We start from the raw sequence: 20889 nt of genomic DNA, 5'->3' as shown, positions 1-20889 counted from the left end.
GTCCCTCGGCGCGCGGTGGAGCCCAGGCTGGGCTGGCGCGGGGCCCTCTCCAGTTTTCGGAGGCCGTCCCTTCTGTCGCGGGGACCCGGAGCGGGGCACGAGCCACGCACGCCAGCGCCACTTTGCTCTGCTGAGCCGGGCCCCTGGCCTTCAGCTTTCTCCCTGCCGAGCCCTCTGGCTGCGGGCGGCCCCGGGCAGCACTTTTCAAACCGCTCGCGACCGGCCCTGGGGCTCGCTGCTGCGGGGAGGGGGGCGGGTCTGAGGCAGCTCCCTGCCTGTCCTGCGCTGCGCCCCGGAGGTGGCCGGTGCCGGCTCTTAGGTGCGGGGGAGCGCGCGGGGCTCCGCACTGCCCTGCCCTGGCACTGCTGCTGGTCGTGTCTGGGGCAGCAGGGTCTGCGGGCTCAGGAGAGGCAGGGGGCTGCCTCAGTCCCCCTGCTGCCCGGGAGCCGCTCAAGGTCAGCCCCTCCCCCTGGCCGGAGCCCCCTCCTGTACCCCACACGCCAGTCAAATTGGGTCGGGTCGCGGCACCAACCATGGTCCGCACTGGGTCGCGAGAAACGTCTGAAACCTGCGGCTGTGGGGTGCCCCAGGGCGCTGCCATCGTCCCAGCTCGCCCTGGCCGGGGCGGGGAGCTCAGACGTGCGTGCCAGGCCGCTAGTGCTGTGCGGGCCCGGCTCGGAGGGGCCCCGTCGGGCTGCGTCTCTGTCCCTCCCGCTGACCCCTCTGCTCCCCGCCCAGGTACCTGAAGCGGTTCAAAGTCATGAAGCCCAAGGTGCTGCGGAGCTGGTGCTGGCAGATCCTGAAAGGCCTGCAGTTCCTGCACACCCGTGCCCCGCCCATCATCCACCGGGACCTCAAGTGCGACAACATCTTCATCACGGGCCCCACCGGCTCGGTGAAGATCGGTGACCTGGGCCTGGCCACCTTGATGCGCACGTCCTTCGCCAAGAGCGTCATCGGTGCGTCTGGCCCCCGGCCTCAGTTTCCCCTCGGCAACGGGGAGCCACGCTCACGTCCGTTCTAGCGCGCGCCCGGCCGCCTTTGTTCTGGGGGGTCCCTCTGCCCGCGCCTCGGCCCCTGGCTGCTCTCCCCGCGCCGGAACTCACCGCTCTGTGGCTGGCACGCTGCAGCAGGGCGCCTGCGTCCTTCCGGCCGGCGGTGCTCCACGAGTCCCCGCTGCAGCCCCGCCCCCGCAGGCTCCCCGTGGCCGGGGGGGGAGGTGCGGGAGGCTCAGAGGAGCCACTGAAACGCCCCTCTCCCGCCGCAGGCACGCCCGAGTTCATGGCGCCCGAGATGTACGAGGAGCACTACGACGAGTCGGTGGACGTGTACGCCTTCGGCATGTGCATGCTGGAGATGGCGACCTCGGAGTACCCCTACTCGGAGTGCCAGAACGCCGCCCAGATCTACCGCAAGGTCACCAGCGTAGGTGCCGGGCTCCCTCCCGCCAGCAAGCCGGCCACGCGGCCAGCATGCCCCGCCCTGCCCCCGCCGCTGCTGGGGAGGGCGCGAGGGTCGGCGGGTCCCTGGTCAGGCCAGGGGTGTGCGCGGCTCCCCAGGAGGCTGGGCTGGCGTGCTGCGGCCCCCGATCTCTGTAGGGGCCGAGCTGTGACCCATCGGGGTCAGCCTGGCACGAGTGGGGGGACACGGCCCAACAGGGATCCCAGACTAAACCAGGGGCTTTGCAGCACCCCTCGTGAGAGGGCCCCTAATCCCCGTCCGTCTGTCCGTCCGATTCCCACGCGCCTGGCTGTGTCCCAAGCTGGAGGGTGACGGGGCGGGGAGCGGCGCGTTCAGAGCTGGGGGGGACCGCCGGCTCTCGGTGCCTTCGGCAGCCCCGTGTCTGGATCCCGCCAGAGCAGGAGAGAACGACCCCAGCGGCCAAGGGGGCCCTATCGCTGTGACGGGAAGGGCTGGCAAGGCCACTGGGCCCTTTAAGCTAGCCAAGACCAGGGGCCGAGCGGAAGCCAGGCCCCTTCCAATGGCGCTGTACCCACGGGCCGACGGTCGAGGGGCTGGTTCTGTTGCCACGGGTCCTGTTGTGCCCGCGGTGGTCAGTGGGAGGGGGGCGGAAGGGGTGGCGGGCCTGCTGCGGGGTAACAGTGCAGGGATCAGGGTGACTTGGTGTAGCCGGGCGGGACTGTGCTGCCTCTGTCTTCAGCCTTTTTGCTGCTCAGCCCTCCGGCTGAGTCCCGCCCCGTGCGAATCACAACCCCCCTGGGGAGAGAGTGGTGCCTCCGGGGGCGCTTCCTCAGCCAGCCTTGGGCTGCGCGCCTCTGACTCTGGTCCTGCGATTGTTTTATGTAGGCCTTCCTGGCCCCTGATTGGCTGCTTTCTCTGCAGCCAGTCTGGCCTGCTTGGAGGACTTCTCTGTGGTTCTTTTTTGGGAACAGGGTGGGGCGAGGCACAAGCCTCCAGCCGGGGGCTTTGGGCCTGGCCCGCCAGGTCACCCTTGGTACACAAGTACAGAATTGCCCCTGGGCTGTAGGGATGGGAAGGGGCAGCCAGTTAACCCGTTCCCCAGTGTGGGCCGGGAGGTGGCAGCGGGGGCCCCACCCCGGGCCAGGGTCCCGCCAAGGCAGTTACCGGTTAAGTGTCCTGTCGGCCTCGCGCTTCCCTGGGCCGCGGGGGAGGGTCTCGAGGGAATGCAGACAGGAGAGGGGACCCGCCCCGGGAGGTGGATTCTGCCCGGGATGCTCCAGGCAGGGCGGGCTTGGGGCAGGCCCCGGGCCGGGGCTCTCAGGATGTGGGGTCCCTGCCGGCCAGGGCCCAGCGGCGCCCCCACGCAATTCCCTTCTCTTCCAGGGCATTAAACCGGCCAGCTTCCACAAGGTGAGCGACCCGGAGGTGAAGGAGATCATCGAGGGCTGCATTCAGCAGAACAAAGCCGAGAGGTGCGGGCCCTGCGGGGCGGCGCTGCTTCCGGCCCCTGAGCAGGGGAGCCAGACAGCTGGGTTCTCTCCCTGGCTGGGGGGCAGGGAGGTAGAGCGGGGGCTGGGTTCTCTGCCCAGCTCTGCTGCTGATTTGCTGGGTGCCCCGAGGCAGGTCGCTAGCGCTCTGGCTTCGGTTCAGCGAGGGTCTGCCCCAGCCGGCCCAGTGGCTGCGTGCTTGGCCTGGCCTGGGCGGGGGGGGGGGGGTCTGTGGCTTGGGGGTCCAAGGGGGCTGGAAATTGGGAAGGTGGTGGGGGTCTCCACCGGGGCTGCGTGCTTGGCCTGGCCTGGGCGGGGGGGGGGGGGTCTGTGGCTTGGGGGTCCAAGGGGGCTGGAAATTGGGAAGGTGGTGGGGGTCTCCACCGGGGCTGCGTGCTTGGCCTGGCCTGGGCGGGGGGGGGGGGGGGGGAAGGCCTGGCCTGGGGGGGGGGGGGGGGGGGGGGTCTGTGGCTTGGGGGTGCAAGGGGGCTGGAAATTGGGAAGGTGGTGGGGGTCTCCACCGGGGCTGCGTGCTTGGCCTGGCCTGGGCGGGGGGGGGGGGGTCTGTGGCTTGGGGGTCCAAGGGGGCCGGAAATTGGGAAGGTGGTGGGGGTCTCCACCGGGGCTGCGTGCTTGGCCTGGCCTGGGCGGGGGGGCTGGGCTGGGCGGGGGGGGGGGTCTGTGGCTTGGGGGTGCAAGGGGGCTGGAAATTGGGAAGGTGGTGGGGGTCTCCACCGGGGCTGCGTGCTTGGCCTGGCCTGGGCGGGGGGGGGGTCTGTGGCTTGGGGGTGCAAGGGGGCCGGAAATTGGGAAGGTGGTGGGGGTCTCCACCGGGGCTGCTGGCAGCGGGCCCCTAACCCCTCCCCCGGCCGGCAGGCTGTCCATCCGAGACCTGCTGAACCACGCCTTCTTCGCGGAGGGCACGGGGCTGCGGGTGGAGCTGGCGGAGGACGACGACGGGCTGAACCCGGCCCTGGCCCTGCGGCTCTGGGTGGAAGATCCCAAGAAGCTGAAGGGGAAGCACAAGGACAACGAAGCCATCGAGTTCAGTTTCAACCTGGAGCTGGACGTGCCCGAGGAGGTGGCCTGTGAGATGGTGAGTCCCCCTCCGGCTGCTGGGGCGGGAGCTCTGGTCTTGCTTGGGGTGCTGGGCCCCGGCTGCCTGCTCGCCCTGGGAGCTCCTGGCCAGGGCCTCTGGCGCTGCGTGCTCCGGCGGCACGGCAGCAGTGCCGGGGCTGGGAGCGTGGCTGTCGGGCCCCCGCCCTTCCTGGGCAGCGCTGGGACCGCGGAGGCCAAGGCGGCCCTTCGCTTTTCATTCCCGTGGACGTCTCTGCCACGCTGGCTCCCGCGAGTGCTCCTGGGCCTTGGGTCTGCCTCGCTGCTCTGCTCTGGCCTTTCCCCGGCTCTCCTGAGCCCTTGGCCCAGAGCTGGACACAACCCTAGAGCCCCAGGGCTGGAGGAGACCTCAGGAGTCATCCAGTCCAGCCCCTGCCCAAGGCAGGACCAACCCCGACCCCATCAGCCCAGCCAGGGCTGTGGCAAGCTGGGACTTCAACACCCCATGGGATGTTTCCACCCCTCCCCAGGGAACCCAGCCCAGCACTTCCCCACCCTCCTAGGGAAAGAGTTTGTCCTAACAGCCAACCTAGACCTGCCCCCTGTAACTTGAGCCCGTTGCTCCTCGTTCCATCCTTCGCTACTGGGAACAGCCTCTCAGCCTCTCTGGACCCCTGCAGGGAGCTGGAGGCTGCTCTCAAATCCCCCCCACTCTTCTCTCCCGCAGACTAAACAGACCCCAGTCCCTCAGCCTCTCCGCGTGGGTCATGTGCTCCAGCCCCCTCAGCGTTCTGGTCGCCTCCGCTGGCCCCTCCAACGCGCCCACGTCCTTTGTGTAGTGGGGGGCCCGGAACTGGACACCACACTCCAGAGGTGGCCTCCCCAGCGCCGAGTAAAGGGGGATGATCACTCCTGGATCTGCTGGCAATGCCCCTCCTAATGCCCCTAATCTGCCGTTAGCCCTCTTGGCTACAAGGGCCCCTGCTGACTCCTCTCCAGCTTCTCCCCCACTGCAACCCCCAGGCCCTTTTCTGCCGAGCTGCTGCCCAGCCCGGCGGTCCCCAGCCTGGCCCAGTGCTTGGGATTCTTCCGCCCCGAGGCCGGACTCTGCACTTGTCCTGGTTGAACCGCAGCAGATTTCTTGTGGCCCAGCCCTCTAATCCAGTGGTCCCCAACATGGTGCCCGCAGGTGCCATGGCGCCTGCTGGGGCATTTATGTGCGCCCGCCAAATGATCTGGGCAGCCCCTGCCCTGGGCGCACGGCACATGCACAGTACCAGCCCCGGGCACGTGGCGCATGGGCGGACTTGCCCCTGCTTCCGGGCGCCCGGCAGCCCCCAAAGGTTGGGACCACTGCTCTAATCTGTCCAGGTCACTCTGGCCCCTGTCCCTGCCCCCCAGCGTATCCACCTCTCCCCAGCTCAGTGTCATCTGCCAACTTGCTGAGGGTGCAACCACCCCCTCAGCCAGGTCATTAATAACGAGGTTGAACAAAACTGCCCCTCGAACAGATCCATGGGGCACTTGGCTAGAAGCGGCTCCCATCCTGACATCGTGCCGTCGACCGCTCCCCGCTGGGCCCGACAGTCTGGCCAGCTCTGTCCACCTCAGTCCGTTTATCCAATCCAGACTCCCTGGCAAGAATGTTGTGGGAGACCGTATCCAAGCCTGGCTAAAGTCACGGTCTATCCCATCCACTGACTTCCCCACGTCCACGGAGCCAGTTACCTCAGCATAGAAGCTAGTCAGATTGGTCAGGCACGACCTGCCTTTGGTGAATCCATGTGACTATTCCTGATCACCAGGGCTCGCCGGACCGTGGCAAGCCCTGCTCGCCAGCCACGCTGTCTGGCGACCTCTGCATGCGCAGATCACCGACCCCGGCTCTTCTGGGTTGCAATCTACTCGCCACGGGCCCTGCTGATCACTTTCTCCTCTTCCAAGTGCTTCAAAATGGATTCTTGAGGATCCCCTCCGTGATTTTTCCAGGGACTGAGGTGAGGCTGACTGGTCTGTAGTTCCCTGGATCGTCCTTCTTCCCTTTTTGAAAGCTGGGCCCTACATTTGCCTTTTTCCAATCGTCCGGAATCTCTCCTGATCTCCACGAGTTCTCAAAGATAATGGCCAAAGGCTCCGCAATGACACTCGCCAGCTCCCTCAGCCCCCTCGGATGCATTAAATCCGGGCCCATGGATTTGTGTGTGTTTAGCCTTTTTAAATAGTGCCTGACCTGTTCTGTATCCGCCAAGGGCTGTCCGTCTCCTTCCCATACTGCGTTGCCTAGCGCATTAGTCTGGGAGCCGACCTTGTCCGTGAAGACAGAGGCAAAGAAAACCTTGAGTACGTCAGCTTTCCCCACATCCTCTGTCACTAGGGTACCTCCCTCTGAGCACCCTGTAGAAACCTTTCTTGTTCCCCTTCACATCCCGTGCCAGCTGCAATTCCAGTTGCGCTTTCGCCTTCCTGAGAACTCCCCTCATTCTCGAGCAATATATTCAGGGCTTGACAAATAATGTAGTCTGCTTGCCCGTGGCGAGTAGATTACGACCTGGAAGAGCCGGCGCAGACCGATCTGCGCATGTGCAGAACGGCATGAAACCGTGTGGCTGGCGAGCGGGGCTTGCCGAGTCCTGAATATATTTCTACTCCTCCCTAGTCATCAGTCCAAGTTTCCACTTCTTGTCAGCTTCCTTTTCGTGTTCGAGCTCACCAAGGAGTTCCCCTGTAAGCCGATCTGCTCGCCTGACATATTTGCTTTTCTTGCTGCGCATCAGGACTGTTTCTTCCTGTGTCTTTAATAAGGCTTCTTGAAAATCCTGCCAGCTCTCCTGGGCTCCTTTCCCCTTCATGTATCATCCCAGGGAATCCTGCCCATCAGGTCTCTGAGGGAGGCACAGTCTGCTCTTCTGCAGTCCAGGGTGTGTATTTTGCTTCTTTCCGTTCTTCCTTTGGTCAGGATCCTGAAATCTACCATCTCATGATCACTGGTGCCCAGGTTGTCACCCACCTCTACTTCCCCTACTAGTTCCTCCCTGTTTGTGAGCAGCAGGTCAAGCTGTGCACGGCCCCTGGGCGGATCCTTCGGCACTTGTACCAAGAATTTATCCCCAACATTCTCCAAAAACTTCCTGGATTGTCTGTGCACTGCTGCATTGGTCTCCTAACAGACATCAGGGTGATTAAAGTCGCCCACGAGAACCAGGGCCTGCGATCTGGAAGCTTCTCTCAGTTGTCCGAAGAAACCCTCATCTACCTCATCCACCTGATCTGGTCTATAGCAGACCCCAACCACAACATCACCCCTGTTGCTTCCACCTCTAAACTTAACCCATAGACTCTCAACAGGCTTTTCTCCTTCTAAGTACCGGAGCTCTGAGCAATCATGCTGCTCTTTCACATACAATGCAAGTCCTCCTCCTTTTCTCCCCCGCCTGTCCTTCCTGAACAGTTTACACCCTTCCATGACAGCGCTCCAGTCATGTGAGTCATCCCACCGAGTCTCCGTTATTCCAAACAAATCATAGTTCTTGGACTGTGCCAGAGCTTCTAATTCTTCCTCTTTGTTTCCCAGGCTTCTCGCATTGGTGTACAAACACTGTAGATAGCCAGCTGATCACCCGGCCTTCTCCGTTCGAGTCAGGGGTTCTCCTTGTGTTCCTTCCTGGTACCCGACTTCCTCACTTACCTCAGGGCTTTGGTCACCATCCCCCAGCTAACCTAGTTCAAAGCCCTCCTCGCTAGGTTTGCAAGCCTGCCTGCGAAGATGCTCCTTCCTCTCTTGGTTAGGTGGATCCCATCTCTTCCTAACAATCCTTGTGCCCGGAACAGAGTCCCATGGTCGAAGAAACCAAAGCCCTCTCTGCGACACCACCACGCAACCGCACATTTACGTCCTCAATTCGACGATCCCACCCGGACCTTTTCCTTAACTGGAAGGATGGACGAGAACACCACTTGAATTTCAAATTCTTGGATCCTTCTTCCCAGCGCTACATAATGTGCTGTGACCCGCTCGCGGTCGTTCTTGGCCGTATCGTTAGTTCCCACGTGGAGAAGCAGGAAGGGGCAGCGATCCGAAGGGTTAAACGCTTTCGGAGGACTCTCGGTCACATCCTGAATGCGAGCTCCCGGTAAGCAGCACACCTCTCGAGATTGCAGGGCTGGCCGGCGGATGGATGGCTCGGTCCCTCTTAGGAGGGAGTCCCCGATCACCCCCCCGTCATCTTCTTTTGGGGGAACACCCATCCTTAGGACTACACATCCCATGGCTTCCGGTAGATGGTGTTCCCTTCCGGTTTCTTCCCCGAGAGGTCCCTGCCAAAGCATTCAGCACCGCAGTGCCTGTGGAGACAGCCTGAAAGTGGTTCCTTACCTCGACAGGAATGGGGGAGACCTGAGTTGGCTGCTTTCCCCTTCCCACTCCCTGCTGGCAGCCCCCGGGCGCTGACTCACTGCTCTGTAAAGCCCTGCACTGCCTGATAGCCCCTCCCCCCGATTAACGCTCAACCAATGAGCAGAGGCTTCCAGATTTCAAACCCCGATTAGAAGCTCACGGCTTCTACCTGCCAGTCACAACACACACTCCGTTGGGGGGCGGGGAGAAACCAAACAGCCAAACACAAGCTCAGCACACAGCAAGAAGCCCCCGAGCACAAACATACACTGCAGACAGCCACTTCCCTCGGGCTCTGGATGAGCTTCCTCCTTCGCCAGGAGAACCCCCTCTCCAAACGCCCTGTTAGCAGCCCCTGAGCTCCAGCTAGGCCTGACCCGCGCAGAGCAGAGGGGCGATGACTCCTCCCGTCTTGCCCACTGCACTCCCATTCGGGCCGCCCAGAAGCGCAGCTGCTTTGTCTGCAGCAGCGTGCCACTGTTGGCTCTTGTTAGCGTGTGGGCCGCTCTGACCCCTGGATCCCTTTCTGCAGGGCTCCGTCCTCGACAGTCGCTTCCCGTAGTGAGTGTGACACGGAGCCCTTTGCATGGGTCCTTATTGAACGTCACCCTCCTGACCCCGGCCCGTTTCTCCAGTGCGTCCAGATCAGTCTGAATTCTGACCCCTCCAAAGCCCTCGCAGCCCCTCCCTGCAGGCTCAATAAGCGTCCTCTCTGTGCCAATATCGAAATCGCTGAGGAAGACGCTGAACAGAGCCGGTTCCAGAACAGGCCCCCGGACCCCTTGTTCTGCCCTTCCAGCAGGATTGGAACCGTTAATAACGACGCTGGGAACGGTTCTCCCGCCAGTTCTGCACCCGCCTTAGAGTAGCCCCGTCTCAGTTGCATTTGCCTTGTCTATTGATAAGAAGTCACACACTGTACTAAAGTCTGGGTATCCCACGGCCACCGCGTCTCCCTTAGCCATGAGACTCGTTATCCCGTCAAAGAAAGTGATCGGATTGGTGTGACCTCGCCTTTGCCGGGCTCTGTGGAGGGCAGGCCGGCCCCTCGCCTTTGCACCGGGCTCTGTGGAGGGCAGGCCGGCCCCTCGCCTTTGCACCGGGCTCTGTGGAGGGCAGGCCGGCCCCTCGCCTTTGCACCGGGCTCTGTGGAGGGCAGGCCGGCCCCTCGCCTTTGCACCGGGCTCTGTGGAGGGCTGGCCAGCCCCTCGCCTTTGCACCGGGCTCTGCAGAGGGCAGGCCGGCCCCTCGCCTTTGCACCGGGCTCTGTGGAGGGCTGGCCAGCCCCTCGCCTTTGCACCGGGCTCTGTGGAGGGCTGGCCAGCCCCTCGCCTTTGCACCGGGCTCTGTGGAGGGCAGGCCGGCCCCTCGCCTTTGCCGGGCTCTGCGGAGGGCAGGCCGGCCCCTCGCCTTTGCACCGGGCTCTGTGGAGGGCAGGCCGGCCCCTCGCCTTTGCACCGGGCTCTGCGGAGGGCAGGCCGGCCCCTCGCCTTTGCACCGGGCTCTGTGGAGGGCAGGCCAGCCCCTCGCCTTTGCACCGGGCTCTGCGGAGGGCTGGCCGGCCCCTCGCCTTTGCACCGGGCTCTGCGGAGGGCAGGCCGGCCCCTCGCCTTTGCACCGGGCTCTGTGGAGGGCCGGCCGGCCCCTCGCCTTTGCACCGGGCTCTGCGGAGGGCAGGCCGGCCCCTCGCCTTTGCACCGGGCTCTGTGGAGGGCTGGCCGGCCCCTCGCCTTTGCACCGGGCTCTGCGGAGGGCAGGCCGGCCCCTCGCCTTTGCACCGGGCTCTGCGGAGGGCAGGCCGGCCCCTCGCCTTTGCACCGGGCTCTGTGGAGGGCAGGCCGGCCCCTCGCCTTTGCACCGGGCTCTGCGGAGGGCTGGCCGGCCCCTCGCCTTTGCACCGGGCTCTGCGGAGGGCAGGCCGGCCCCTCGCCTTTGCACCGGGCTCTGCGGAGGGCAGGCCGGCCCCTCGCCTTTGCACCGGGCTCTGTGGAGGGCTGGCCGGCCCCTCGCCTTTGCACCGGGCTCTGCGGAGGGCAGGCCGGCCCCTCGCCTTTGCGCCGGGCTCTGCGGAGGGCCGGCCGGCCCCTCGCCTTTGCGCCGGGCTCTGTGGAGGGCTGGCCGGCCCCTCGCCTTTGCACCGGGCTCTGCGGAGGGCAGGCCGGCCCCTCGCCTTTGCACCGGGCTCTGTGGAGGGCTGGCCGGCCCCTCGCCTTTGCACCGGGCTCTGCGGAGGGCAGGCCGGCCCCTCGCCTTTGCACCGGGCTCTGCGGAGGGCAGGCCGGCCCCTCGCCTTTGCGCCGGGCTCTGCAGAGGGCCGGCCGGCCCCTCGCCTTTGCACCGGGCTCTGTGGAGGGCAGGCCGGCCCCTCGCCTTTGCACCGGGCTCTGCGGAGGGCAGGCCGGCCCCTCGCCTTTGCACCGGGCTCTGCGGAGGGCAGGCCGGCCCCTCGCCTTTGCACCGGGCTCTGCGGAGGGCAGGCCGGCCCCTCGCCTTTGCACCGGGCTCTGCGGAGGGCAGGCCGGCCCCTCGCCTTTGCGCCGGGCTCTGCGGAGGGCAGGCCGGCCCCTCGCCTTTGCACCGGGCTCTGCGGAGGGCAGGCCGGCCCCTCGCCTTTGCGCCGGGCTCTGCGGAGGGCAGGCCGGCCCCTCGCCTTTGCACCGGGCTCTGTGGAGGGCAGGCCGGCCCCTCGCCTTTGCACCGGGCTCTGTGGAGGGCAGGCCGGCCCCTCGCCTTTGCCGGGCTCTGCGGAGGGCAGGCCGGCCCCTCGCCTTTGCGCCGGGCTCTGCAGAGGGCTGGCCGGCCCCTCGCCTTTGCACCGGGCTCTGCGGAGGGCTGGCCGGCCCCTCGCCTTTGCACCGGGCTCTGCGGAGGGCAGGCCGGCCCCTCGCCTTTGCACCGGGCTCTGTGGAGGGCAGGCCGGCCCCTCGCCTTTGCACCGGGCTCTGTGGAGGGCTGGCCGGCCCCTCGCCTTTGCACCGGGCTCTGCGGAGGGCAGGCCGGCCCCTCGCCTTTGCACCGGGCTCTGCAGAGGGCTGGCCGGCCCCTCGCCTTTGCACCGGGCTCTGCGGAGGGCTGGCCGGCCCCTCGCCTTTGCACCGGGCTCTGCGGAGGGCAGGCCGGCCCCTCGCCTTTGCACCGGGCTCTGCGGAGGGCAGGCCGGCCCCTCGCCTTTGCACCGGGCTCTGCGGAGGGCTGGCCGGCCCCTCGCCTTTGCACCGGGCTCTGCGGAGGGCAGGCCGGCCCCTCGCCTTTGCACCGGGCTCTGCGGAGGGCAGGCCGGCCCCTCGCCTTTGCGCCGGGCTCTGCAGAGGGCCGGCCGGCCCCTCGCCTTTGCACCGGGCTCTGTGGAGGGCAGGCCGGCCCCTCGCCTTTGCACCGGGCTCTGCGGAGGGCAGGCCGGCCCCTCGCCTTTGCACCGGGCTCTGCGGAGGGCAGGCCGGCCCCTCGCCTTTGCACCGGGCTCTGCGGAGGGCTGGCCGGCCCCTCGCCTTTGCACCGGGCTCTGCGGAGGGCTGGCCGGCCCCTCGCCTTTGCACCGGGCTCTGCGGAGGGCTGGCCGGCCCCTCGCCTTTGCGCCGGGCTCTGCAGAGGGCCGGCCGGCCCCTCGCCTTTGCACCGGGCTCTGCGGAGGGCAGGCCGGCCCCTCGCCTTTGCACCGGGCTCTGCAGAGGGCCGGCCGGCCCCTCGCCTTTGCACCGGGCTCTGTGGAGGGCAGGCCGGCCCCTCGCCTTTGCACCGGGCTCTGCGGAGGGCAGGCCGGCCCCTCGCCTTTGCACCGGGCTCTGCAGAGGGCAGGCCGGCCCCTCGCCTTTGCACCGGGCTCTGCGGAGGGCTGGCCGGCCCCTCGCCTTTGCACCGGGCTCTGCAGAGGGCCGGCCGGCCCCTCGCCTTTGCACCGGGCTCTGCGGAGGGCTGGCCGGCCCCTCGCCTTTGCACCGGGCTCTGCGGAGGGCAGGCCGGCCCCTCGCCTTTGCACCGGGCTCTGCGGAGGGCAGGCCGGCCCCTCGCCTTTGCACCGGGCTCTGCGGAGGGCTGGCCGGCCCCTCGCCTTTGCACCGGGCTCTGCGGAGGGCTGGCCGGCCCCTCGCCTTTGCACCGGGCTCTGTGGAGGGCAGGCCGGCCCCTCGCCTTTGCACCGGGCTCTGCGGAGGGCTGGCCGGCCCCTCGCCTTTGCACCGGGCTCTGCAGAGGGCCGGCCGGCCCCTCGCCTTTGCACCGGGCTCTGCGGAGGGCTGGCCGGCCCCTCGCCTTTGCGCCGGGCTCTGTGGAGGGCTGGCCGGCCCCTCGCCTTTGCGCCGGGCTCTGCAGAGGGCCGGCCGGCCCCTCGCCTTTGCACCGGGCTCTGCGGAGGGCAGGCCGGCCCCTCGCCTTTGCGCCGGGCTCTGCGGAGGGCAGGCCGGCCCCTCGCCTTTGCCGGGCTCTGCGGAGGGCAGGCCGGCCCCTCGCCTTTGCCGGGCTCTGTGGAGGGCAGGCCGGCCCCTCGCCTTTGCCGGGCTCTGTGGAGGGCTGGCTGGCCCCTCGCCTTTGCACCGGGCTCTGCGGAGGGCAGGCCGGCCCCTCGCCTTTGCACCGGGCTCTGCAGAGGGCCGGCCGGCCCCTCGCCTTTGCACCGGGCTCTGCGGAGGGCAGGCCGGCCCCTCGCCTTTGCACCGGGCTCTGCGGAGGGCAGGCCGGCCCCTCGCCTTTGCACCGGGCTCTGCGGAGGGCAGGCCGGCCCCTCGCCTTTGCACCGGGCTCTGCGGAGGGCAGGCCGGCCCCTCGCCTTTGCACCGGGCTCTGCGGAGGGCTGGCCGGCCCCTCGCCTTTGCACCGGGCTCTGCAGAGGGCCAGCCTGGGTCTTCATCTTTCCCATCCTGCTCCCCCTTCGGCAGGTGAAATCTGGATTCTTCCATGAAAGCGACTCCAAAGCGGTGGGCAAGTCCATCCGGGACCGCGTGGCCCTGATCAAGAAAAGCCGGGAGCGGCGGCAGGCCAGCTGCCTGGAGGAGCAGCGGGCGGCCCAGGGGGCCTCGCTGGGCAGCCTGTCCCAGCCGGGGGGCGCCGAGTGGGAGGAGACGGAGGTGGACCAGCACGCCCGGCAGCAGCTGCTGCAGCACAGTCAGCTCTGCTCGTCCTTCGCGGGTAGGTGGAGAGACGGGGGCTGGGCAGCGCCAGTGAGAAGCCTGGGAGCCGGCCCCTCCACTGGGCAGCTGCTCTGGTGTCCCGGTCGCGGAGCAACGCCTCGGTCACAGCGGATAGGGCCCCACGAGGCCGCACTGCCGCCGGGGGGGCCCACCGGGGAGAGCTGCGTCCAGGGCGCGGTGGGGCTCGTGGCCCGGGGCTCTGGGCGCAGCAGGGCCCTCGGGGTGCTTCTAGGTCCCACCCAGACACGATGGAAGCCGTGTCCGGCTCTCTTCCCGCCTCCGCGCTGTCACCTGCCCCCGGCTGCGGCAGTCCCGCCCCTCCTGGGGTGCTGGGGGGTCTCGGTGCCCCCCTCTGCGCACTGTGGCCCCTTCACCCTGCTCCGTGAGGGGCTGGGCTTGCGAGGGGGCCGTGGGCCTGGGGTGAGACCCTCTGGGCCCCTGCACGAGTGTCCACCAGTGACCGACGGGCCTTTCTTGCCTCCCTGCAGCCGAGGGCCTGTCGGAGAGCAGCGCCGGGGCGGGGCTTCTGTGGGATGCTGCCCGGCAGCACAGCCTGGCCTCCGCCGAGCCAGCCTCCGCCCCCTTGCTGCCGGACGCCGGCCTCCAGGGGCACCTCTACCCCCCGCCGGACGCCAGCCTCCAGGGGCACCTCTACCCCCCGCCGGACGCCGGCCTCCAGGGGCACCTCTACCCCCCGCCGGACGCCAGCCTCCAGGGGCACCTCTACCCCCCGCCGGACGCCGGCCTCCAGGGGCACTATCAGCAGATGGCTGGGGTAAGGCGTCTCCTTGCGCCGGTTCCAGCACCGGGATCAGGCCGGCCCCTTGCGGAGCCCGACTGACCCGCCCACGACCTGCTGGGGAACTCCCCTCCCCAGGACAGCGCCACGGCGCTGAGACCCACGCGCTTCGCCGGCTGGCGCCCGGGCTCTGAGCGCCCCGAGCCGTAGCAGTGGGGGCGCTGGGGGAGGGGGGCGGAGCTGGAGATTCACCGTTACCTTTGGCGCGAGGAGCCCACCCCTGGCTTGTTACCAAGCTGAGCCACCGCCTGCTAGTTCCAAGCCAGGCTGTGCCTGGGGGCAGGGCACCAGCTCTCTAGGGCTGTCTGCCGGGGCGGGAGGGCCGAGGCCCCAAGCCGGGTCCCAGTGTCCGTACCCAGCCAGCGCCGGGGCTGCGGGTGGGCTCCAGCCGCGCTTTGTCACTAACCAGCTTCTTTACTCGGGCCCTCGTCCATTAGCAGCTGCCCCCGCCCCCGGGCTACCCGCAGCTCCGCCCCCGCCCCCCGGCTCAGCTCCCCAGCCTCAGGCCTCTACGTCTGCGGCGCTGGGCCCCGGGGTGCCAAGAAACCCTGGCAGGCAGCTAGAGCTGAGCCGAGACCGGCTGCTTACCTGGGCCTGGGCGGACAGGCGGGGTGGGGCGGGGTGCTCCAGCCCAGCCGAAGCCGCCCCATCTGAGCTGGGCCCAGGTGCGCGGCTGGCCTGCGTACGCCCCTCCTTCAGCAGAGCCGAGCCGGCGGCTGTGACGGAGCCCCGGCCTTGGGAACGCAGCCGTGCGGTGCCCCCGTAACTCCCGCCGCTTTGTCCCCAGCACTGCGAGCCGCAGCTGCCCGGAGGGCCGGAGGGAACGGTGCCCCCCGCGCTGCCGGCTGTGTCGCCCCAGGCCGTGCCAGCAGCCAGCGCCCAGCCAGAGCCCGCGCCCGGCACCGGCGGCCAGACGGCGGCCCAGCTCGACCCGGCCCCTGCCTTCCTGAGTCTCGGCCCCAGCCCGCAGACCCAGCCCCCGGCCCGCTTCGCGGGGAACGTCCCGCCTGGGGCCCTGCCTCTGCAGCTGGGCCCACCCGCGCCGCAGCCTCAGCAGGTCCCGGCCCTGCAGGAAATGGCTCCGCAGACGGGCCCCGTGCAGCAGATCCCCCCCGTGCAGCAGGTCCCGGCCCTGCAGCAACTGCCCCCGCAGACGGCCCCCGTGCAGCAGGTCCCGGCCCTACAGCAACTGCCCCCGCAGACAGCCCCCGTGCAGCAGCTCCCCCCCGTGCAGCAGGTCCCGGCCCTGCAAGAAATGCCTCTGCATACGGCCTCCGTGCAGCAGGTCCCCCCTGTGCAGCAACTGCAGCAACTGCCCCCACAGACAGCCCCCATGCAGCAACTGCCCCCACAGACAGCCCCCATGCAGCAACTGCCCCCACAGACAGCCCCCGTGCAGCAGGTCCCCCCCGTGCAGCAAGGTGCCCCGATGCAGCAGCTCCCCCCCGTGCAGCACGGTGCGCCGATGCAGCAGCTCCCCCCCGTGCAGCACGGTGCGCCGATGCAGCAGCTCCCCCCCGTGCAGCACGGTGCTCCGATGCAGCAGGTCCCCCCCGTGCAGCACGGTGCGCCGATGCAGCAGGTCCCCCCCGTGCAGCAGGGTGCGCCGATGCAGCAGGTCCCCCCCGTGCAGCAGGGTGCGCCGATGCAGCAGGTCCCCCCCGTGCAGCACGGTGCGCCGATGCAGCAGGTCCCCCCCGTGCAGCAGGGTGCGCCGATGCAGCAGGTCCCCCCCGTGCAGCACGGTGCGCCGATGCAGCAGCTCCCCCCCGTGCAGCACGGTGCGCCGATGCAGCAGGTCCCCCCCGTGCAGCAGGGTGCGCCGATGCAGCAGGTCCCCCCCGTGCAGCACGGTGCGCCGATGCAGCAGGTCCCCCCCGTGCAGCACGGTGCGCCGATGCAGCAGCTCCCCCCCGTGCAGCACGGTGCGCCGATGCAGCAGCTCCCCCCCGTGCAGCACGGTGCGCCGATGCAGCAGGTCCCCCCCGTGCAGCAGGGTGCCCCGATGCAGCAGGTCCCCCCCGTGCAGCACGGTGCGCCGATGCAGCAGGTCCCCCCCGTGCAGCAGGGTGCACCGATGCAGCAGGTCCCTGCCATTCAACACCTGCAGCTGCCATACTCCGCGGTGCCACCCGAGGCTGTAGTGCAGCTGGCACCCTCGCCCCTGCCACTGCCGTTCATGCTGGGCGCAGGCGCCCTGGAGGGGCCGAAGCAGCCCGCCCCGGAGCCGCTGGCGTACTCGCAGCAGCCCCCGTGCCCGCCTTACGCCGAGCAGCCGGCAGAGCCCCTGCTGTACGTGGGTCAGCCCCTCTGCCGGGCAGAGCCACTGGCCTTCCCGTCGTCCCCTGAGCCGGCCCGCGCGGCGCTGGGCCAGGAGGCCGGCACAGAGCAGGCCGGCAGCGGCGTGGGGCAGCCCCTGGCGCAAGGGGTGAACGAGGACGTAAGGGACAGGATCCTCCCGGTGCAGCCCTCGGAGCCAGCTCGTGGAGCGCAGCCACCGGCCGGGCAGCAGCCTCAGCAGCCGGCCTACGTCCCGCTGGCGGCGGAGTCGGGGGCCTCCCCGCAGCCCCCCCCGAGCCCCCGGCCGGAGCAGGTACGTGACCCCTCGGGCTGGGCGTGGGCGGCCGGTGAACTCCCCGGACAGCGAGCGGCATGCGGGCAGTGGTGCCCAGGGGTTAGAGCAGGCTCTGCTGCCAGCCCTGGGACCCCTCGCCTGCAGCACTGTGCCCTGCAATAGCTCTGTCGGGCTCTGCCCGGCCCGCGGGGCTGAGAGGGGCAGTCCCAGTCCTGCCCGGCGTGCCGGAGCCCCGCCCCTCCGGCCCCCTGGGGCGCTGCCCCTGCGCTCAGCCACCCGCGCCGACCCTCCCCTCTGCCGCAGGATGCCCGGGTGACCTGGCGGGGCCCGTCTGGGAGCAGGGAGCTCAGGGGGGCTGCCTGGGGCAGCAGGGCCTCTGACCCGGAGCGGGGCGCGAGCCCGGCCACGGGAGCTGATGCCCCCGGCGCCGGACAGAGCAGAGGGAATTTCACGGCTGGACGTCGGGAGCGCCCTTCCCGCCGGAGCACTGGCCCTGCTGGAATCCCAGGGGGGCAGGGCTGGGGGGAGGCGGAGAGACCCCACGCACTTCCCACGGGCATGGGGGGAGGCCGGGGCGGCCCACCGCCGGCGTGGGGGGGAGGCCGGGGCGGCCCACAACTGGCATGAGGGCGGCCCACTGCCGGCGTGGGGGGGAGGCCGGGGCGACCCACTGCCGGCGTGGGGGGGGGGCGGCCCACTGCCGGCGTGGGGGGGCGGCTAACCGCCGGCGTGGGGGGGAGGCCGGGGCGGCTCACCGCTGGCGTGGGGGGGAGGCCGGGGCGGCCCACTGCCGGCGTGGGGGGGAGGCCGGGGCGGCTCACCGCTGGCGTGGGGGGGAGGCCGGGGCGGCTCACCGCTGGCGTGGGGGGGAGGCCGGGGCGGCCCACTGCCGGCGTGGGGGGGAGGCCGGGGCGGCCCACTGCCGGCGTGGGGGGGAGGCCGGGGCGGCTCACCGCTGGCGTGGGGGGGAGGCCGGGGCGGCTCACCGCTGGCGTGGGGGGGAGGCCGGGGCGGCCCACCGCCGGCGTGGGGGGGAGGCCGGGGCGGCCCACCGCCGGCGTGGGGGGGAGGCCGGGGCGGCCCACCGCCGGCGTGGGGGGGAGGCCGGGGCGGCTCACCGCTGGCGTGGGGGGGAGGCCGGGGCGGCCCACTGCCGGCGTGGGGGGGAGGCCGGGGCGGCCCACTGCCGGCGTGGGGGGGAGGCCGGGGCGGCTCACCGCTGGCGTGGGGGGGAGGCCGGGGCTGCCCACATCACACTCCTCTTGGAATCCTGGGTTCCGCCTGCGGTTCCGATCTTGGTGGCCGGTTGCCTTGCCCCAAGCCTGGAGGCCCCCAGTCGAGCGGGGCTGCCCCTGTGCAGAGGGGTCTCTTCCCGGCCCTCGCTGCTCTGGCCCCGTCAACTCCTCCGCCCCTGCTCCTGGCTGGCGAAGCCACCCAGCCGGTAGCCCAGTCACCGCCCCCGCCCCTGGGATCCTGCTCCGACGGCAGCCGGCCCCCGGCAGAGCCAGCGCCCCCACGTGCCCGGCGACTCGCTCCGACAGCCCTGGCCGGGACCGGCTGACGTGCTTGTTTCCAGCAGGGGTCCCAGCCTGCTCCCACGCCGGAGCCCCAAGGAGCTGCTCCCAAGCCCGACGTGCTGCAGGGGTGAGTCTCCTTCCTTGCCGCTCCGGGAGCGCGGGCTGGAGGGAGGGCCAAGCGTGGCCCGTGCTGCTTCCCTGGCGTCGGGCCCGGCGTGTCCCAGCCGCCCCAGGGAGAGTCCTATGGGAGTGGTTTCTCCCGTCGCGGCCCCTGCCGGTGAGGGGGGGCGGGCAGCCCCGTCCTTTGCCGCTGCATGCCTGACCCCTCCGAGTGGGCTGAGCCGCCCGCAGCCTTGGCTGACGGAGCCGAGCGATTGCGTCCCCCTTCGGCCTGCGGAACTCCTCGCCACAAGGCTCCAGGAGCGCTCCGGACAGGAACCACCACATAGAGCAGCCAGACCGGGGGCAGGAGGGGCGGGCCGGCTCGCTCATCCTTCTCCCCTTGCGCGCCCCAGGCTACCCCCCGAGCTGGCCGCTCTGAAGGACGGCGCCCACGAGCCGGCGGCCGGCAATGGCAAGCAGGACAGAAGTAAGCAGCGGCGGGCGTCCTGCCCCCGGCCGGACAAGGGCACCAAATTCCAGCTCACCGTGCTGCAGGTTGATAGTGGCGGGGGGAGCGCTCTCCGCCGGCCCTTCGCCCTCCTCCCCCTGTGCCCCCACTGGGACCGGCCCCCTTGGCCTCCACCTGGCCAGAGCCTCCCGGTCCGCAGCGGCAGGGGAAGCGGGTGCAGTCGCTTGGGCCCCAGGGGTGTCCCGGCGGGGCGGTGGGGAAGGGGAAGGGGGGCTGCCTCACCGCCAGCCGCAGCTCGCCCTGTGGGTCCCTGCCCGCTCCCTGGGCTGCCCGGTGCTGGGACGCCCCCCAGCGCTGGCATCCTGCTCCCGTGCCAGGTGTCCACCTGCGGGGACAACATGGTGGAGTGCCAGCTGGAGACGCACAACAACAAGATGGTCACCTTCAAGTTCGACGCGGACGGCGACGCGCCCGAGGACATTGCTGACTACATGGTGAGCAGAGGGTCTGGTGCCTCGGCCCTGTGTCCCGCCGGGGGCCTGGCACCTAGGGGGGCAGAGGGTCTGGTGCCTCGGCCCTGTGTCCCGCCGGGGGCCTGGCACCCAGGGGGGCAGAGGGTCTGGTGCCTCGGCCCTGTGTCCCGCCGGGGGCCTGGCACCTAGGGGGGCAGAGGGTCTGGTGCCTCGGCCCTGTGTCCCGCCGGGGGCCTGGCACCTAGGGGGGCAGAGGGTCTGGTGCCTCGGCCCTGTGTCCCGCCGGGGGCCTGGCACCTAGGGGGGCAGAGGGTCTGGTGCCCTGGTCCTGTGTCCCGCCGGGGGCCCCTGGCACCTAGGGGGGCAGAGGGTCTGGTGCCTCGGCCCTGTGTCCCGCCGGGGGCCTGGCACCTAGGGGGGCAGAGGGTCTGGTGCCCTGGTCCTGTGTCCTGCCGGGGGCCCCTGGCACCCAGGGGGTCAGAGGGTCTGTTGCCCTGGTCCTGTGTCCCGCCGGGGGCCCCTGGCACCTAGGGGGGCAGAGGGTCTGGTGCCCTGGTCCTGTGTCCTGCCGGGGGCCCCTGGCACCTAGGGGGGCAGAGGGTCTGGTGCCCTGGTCCTGTGTCCTGCCGGGGGCCCCTGGCACCTAGGGGGGCAGAGGGTCTGGTGCCCTGGTCCTGTGTCCTGCCGGGGGCCCCTGGCACCTAGGGGGTCAGAGGGTCTGTTGCCCTGGTCCTGTGTCCTGCCGGGGGCCCCTGGCACCTAGGGGGGCAGAGGGTCTGGTGCCCTGGTCCTGTGTCCCGCCGGGGGCCCCTGGCACCTAGGGGGGCAGAGGGTCTGGTGCCCTGGTCCTGTGTCCTGCCGGGGGCCCCTGGCACCTAGGGGGGCAGAGGGTCTGGTGCCCTGGTCCTGTGTCCTGCCGGGGCCCCTGGCACCCAGGGGGGCAGAGGGTCTGTTGCTCTGGTCCTGTGTCCTGCCGGGGGTCCCTGGCACCCAGGGGGGCAGAGGGTCTGTTGCCCTGGTCCTGTGTCCCGCCGGGGGCCTGGCACCTAGGGGGGCAGAGGGTCTGGTGCCCTGGTCCTGTGTCCTGCCGGGGGTCCCTGGCACCCAGGGGGGCAGAGGGTCTGTTGCCCTGGTCCTGTGTCCTGCCGGGGGCCCCTGGTACCCAGGGGGGCAGAGGGTCTGTTGCCCTGGTCCTGTGTCCTGCCGGGGGCCCCTGGCACCTAGGGGGGCAGAGGGTCTGTTGCCCTGGTCCTGTGTCCTGCCGGGGGCCCCTGGCACCTAGGGGGGCAGAGGGTCTGGTGCCCTGGTCCTGTGTCCCGCCGGGGGCCCCTGGCACCTAGGGGGGCAGAGGGTCTGTTGCCCTGGTCCTGTGTCCCGCCGGGGCCCCTGGTACCCAGGGGGGCAGAGGGTCTGTTGCCCTGGTCCTGTGTCCTGCCGGGGCCCCTGGTACCCAGGGGGGCAGAGGGTCTGTTG

General features: G+C 70.0%; 1 protein-coding gene across 7 annotated transcripts in view; it reads left to right on the top strand.

The window, feature by feature from the left end:
- Window positions 1-20889, top strand: part of WNK3 (WNK lysine deficient protein kinase 3) — a 47263-nt gene that overhangs the window by 10508 nt on the left and 15866 nt on the right. For 5 of the 7 annotated variants that reach the window (XM_075918488.2, XM_075918483.2, XM_075918489.2 and 2 more), the window contains 10 exons: window positions 739-959; window positions 1268-1425; window positions 2806-2894; window positions 3786-4005; window positions 13230-13479; window positions 13970-14256; window positions 15068-16873; window positions 18432-18499; window positions 18888-19029; window positions 19321-19437. In XM_075918488.2, coding sequence (XP_075774603.2) covers window positions 739-959; window positions 1268-1425; window positions 2806-2894; window positions 3786-4005; window positions 13230-13479; window positions 13970-14256; window positions 15068-16873; window positions 18432-18499; window positions 18888-19029; window positions 19321-19437 — 3358 coding nt within the window. The remainder of the gene's footprint in view (window positions 1-738; window positions 960-1267; window positions 1426-2805; window positions 2895-3785; window positions 4006-13229; window positions 13480-13969; window positions 14257-15067; window positions 16874-18431; window positions 18500-18887; window positions 19030-19320; window positions 19438-20889) is intronic. The other 2 variants (XM_075918484.2, XM_089770205.1) reach the window with 1 other exon arrangement.

Source organism: Pelodiscus sinensis, chromosome 18 (genome assembly GCF_052426305.1).
Source record: "Pelodiscus sinensis isolate ZL-2025 chromosome 18, ASM5242630v1, whole genome shotgun sequence".
Lineage (NCBI taxonomy): Eukaryota > Metazoa > Chordata > Testudines > Trionychidae > Pelodiscus > Pelodiscus sinensis.
The sequence above is the reverse complement of the archived record's forward strand: the minus strand, read 5'-3'. Positions and strand labels throughout refer to the sequence as shown.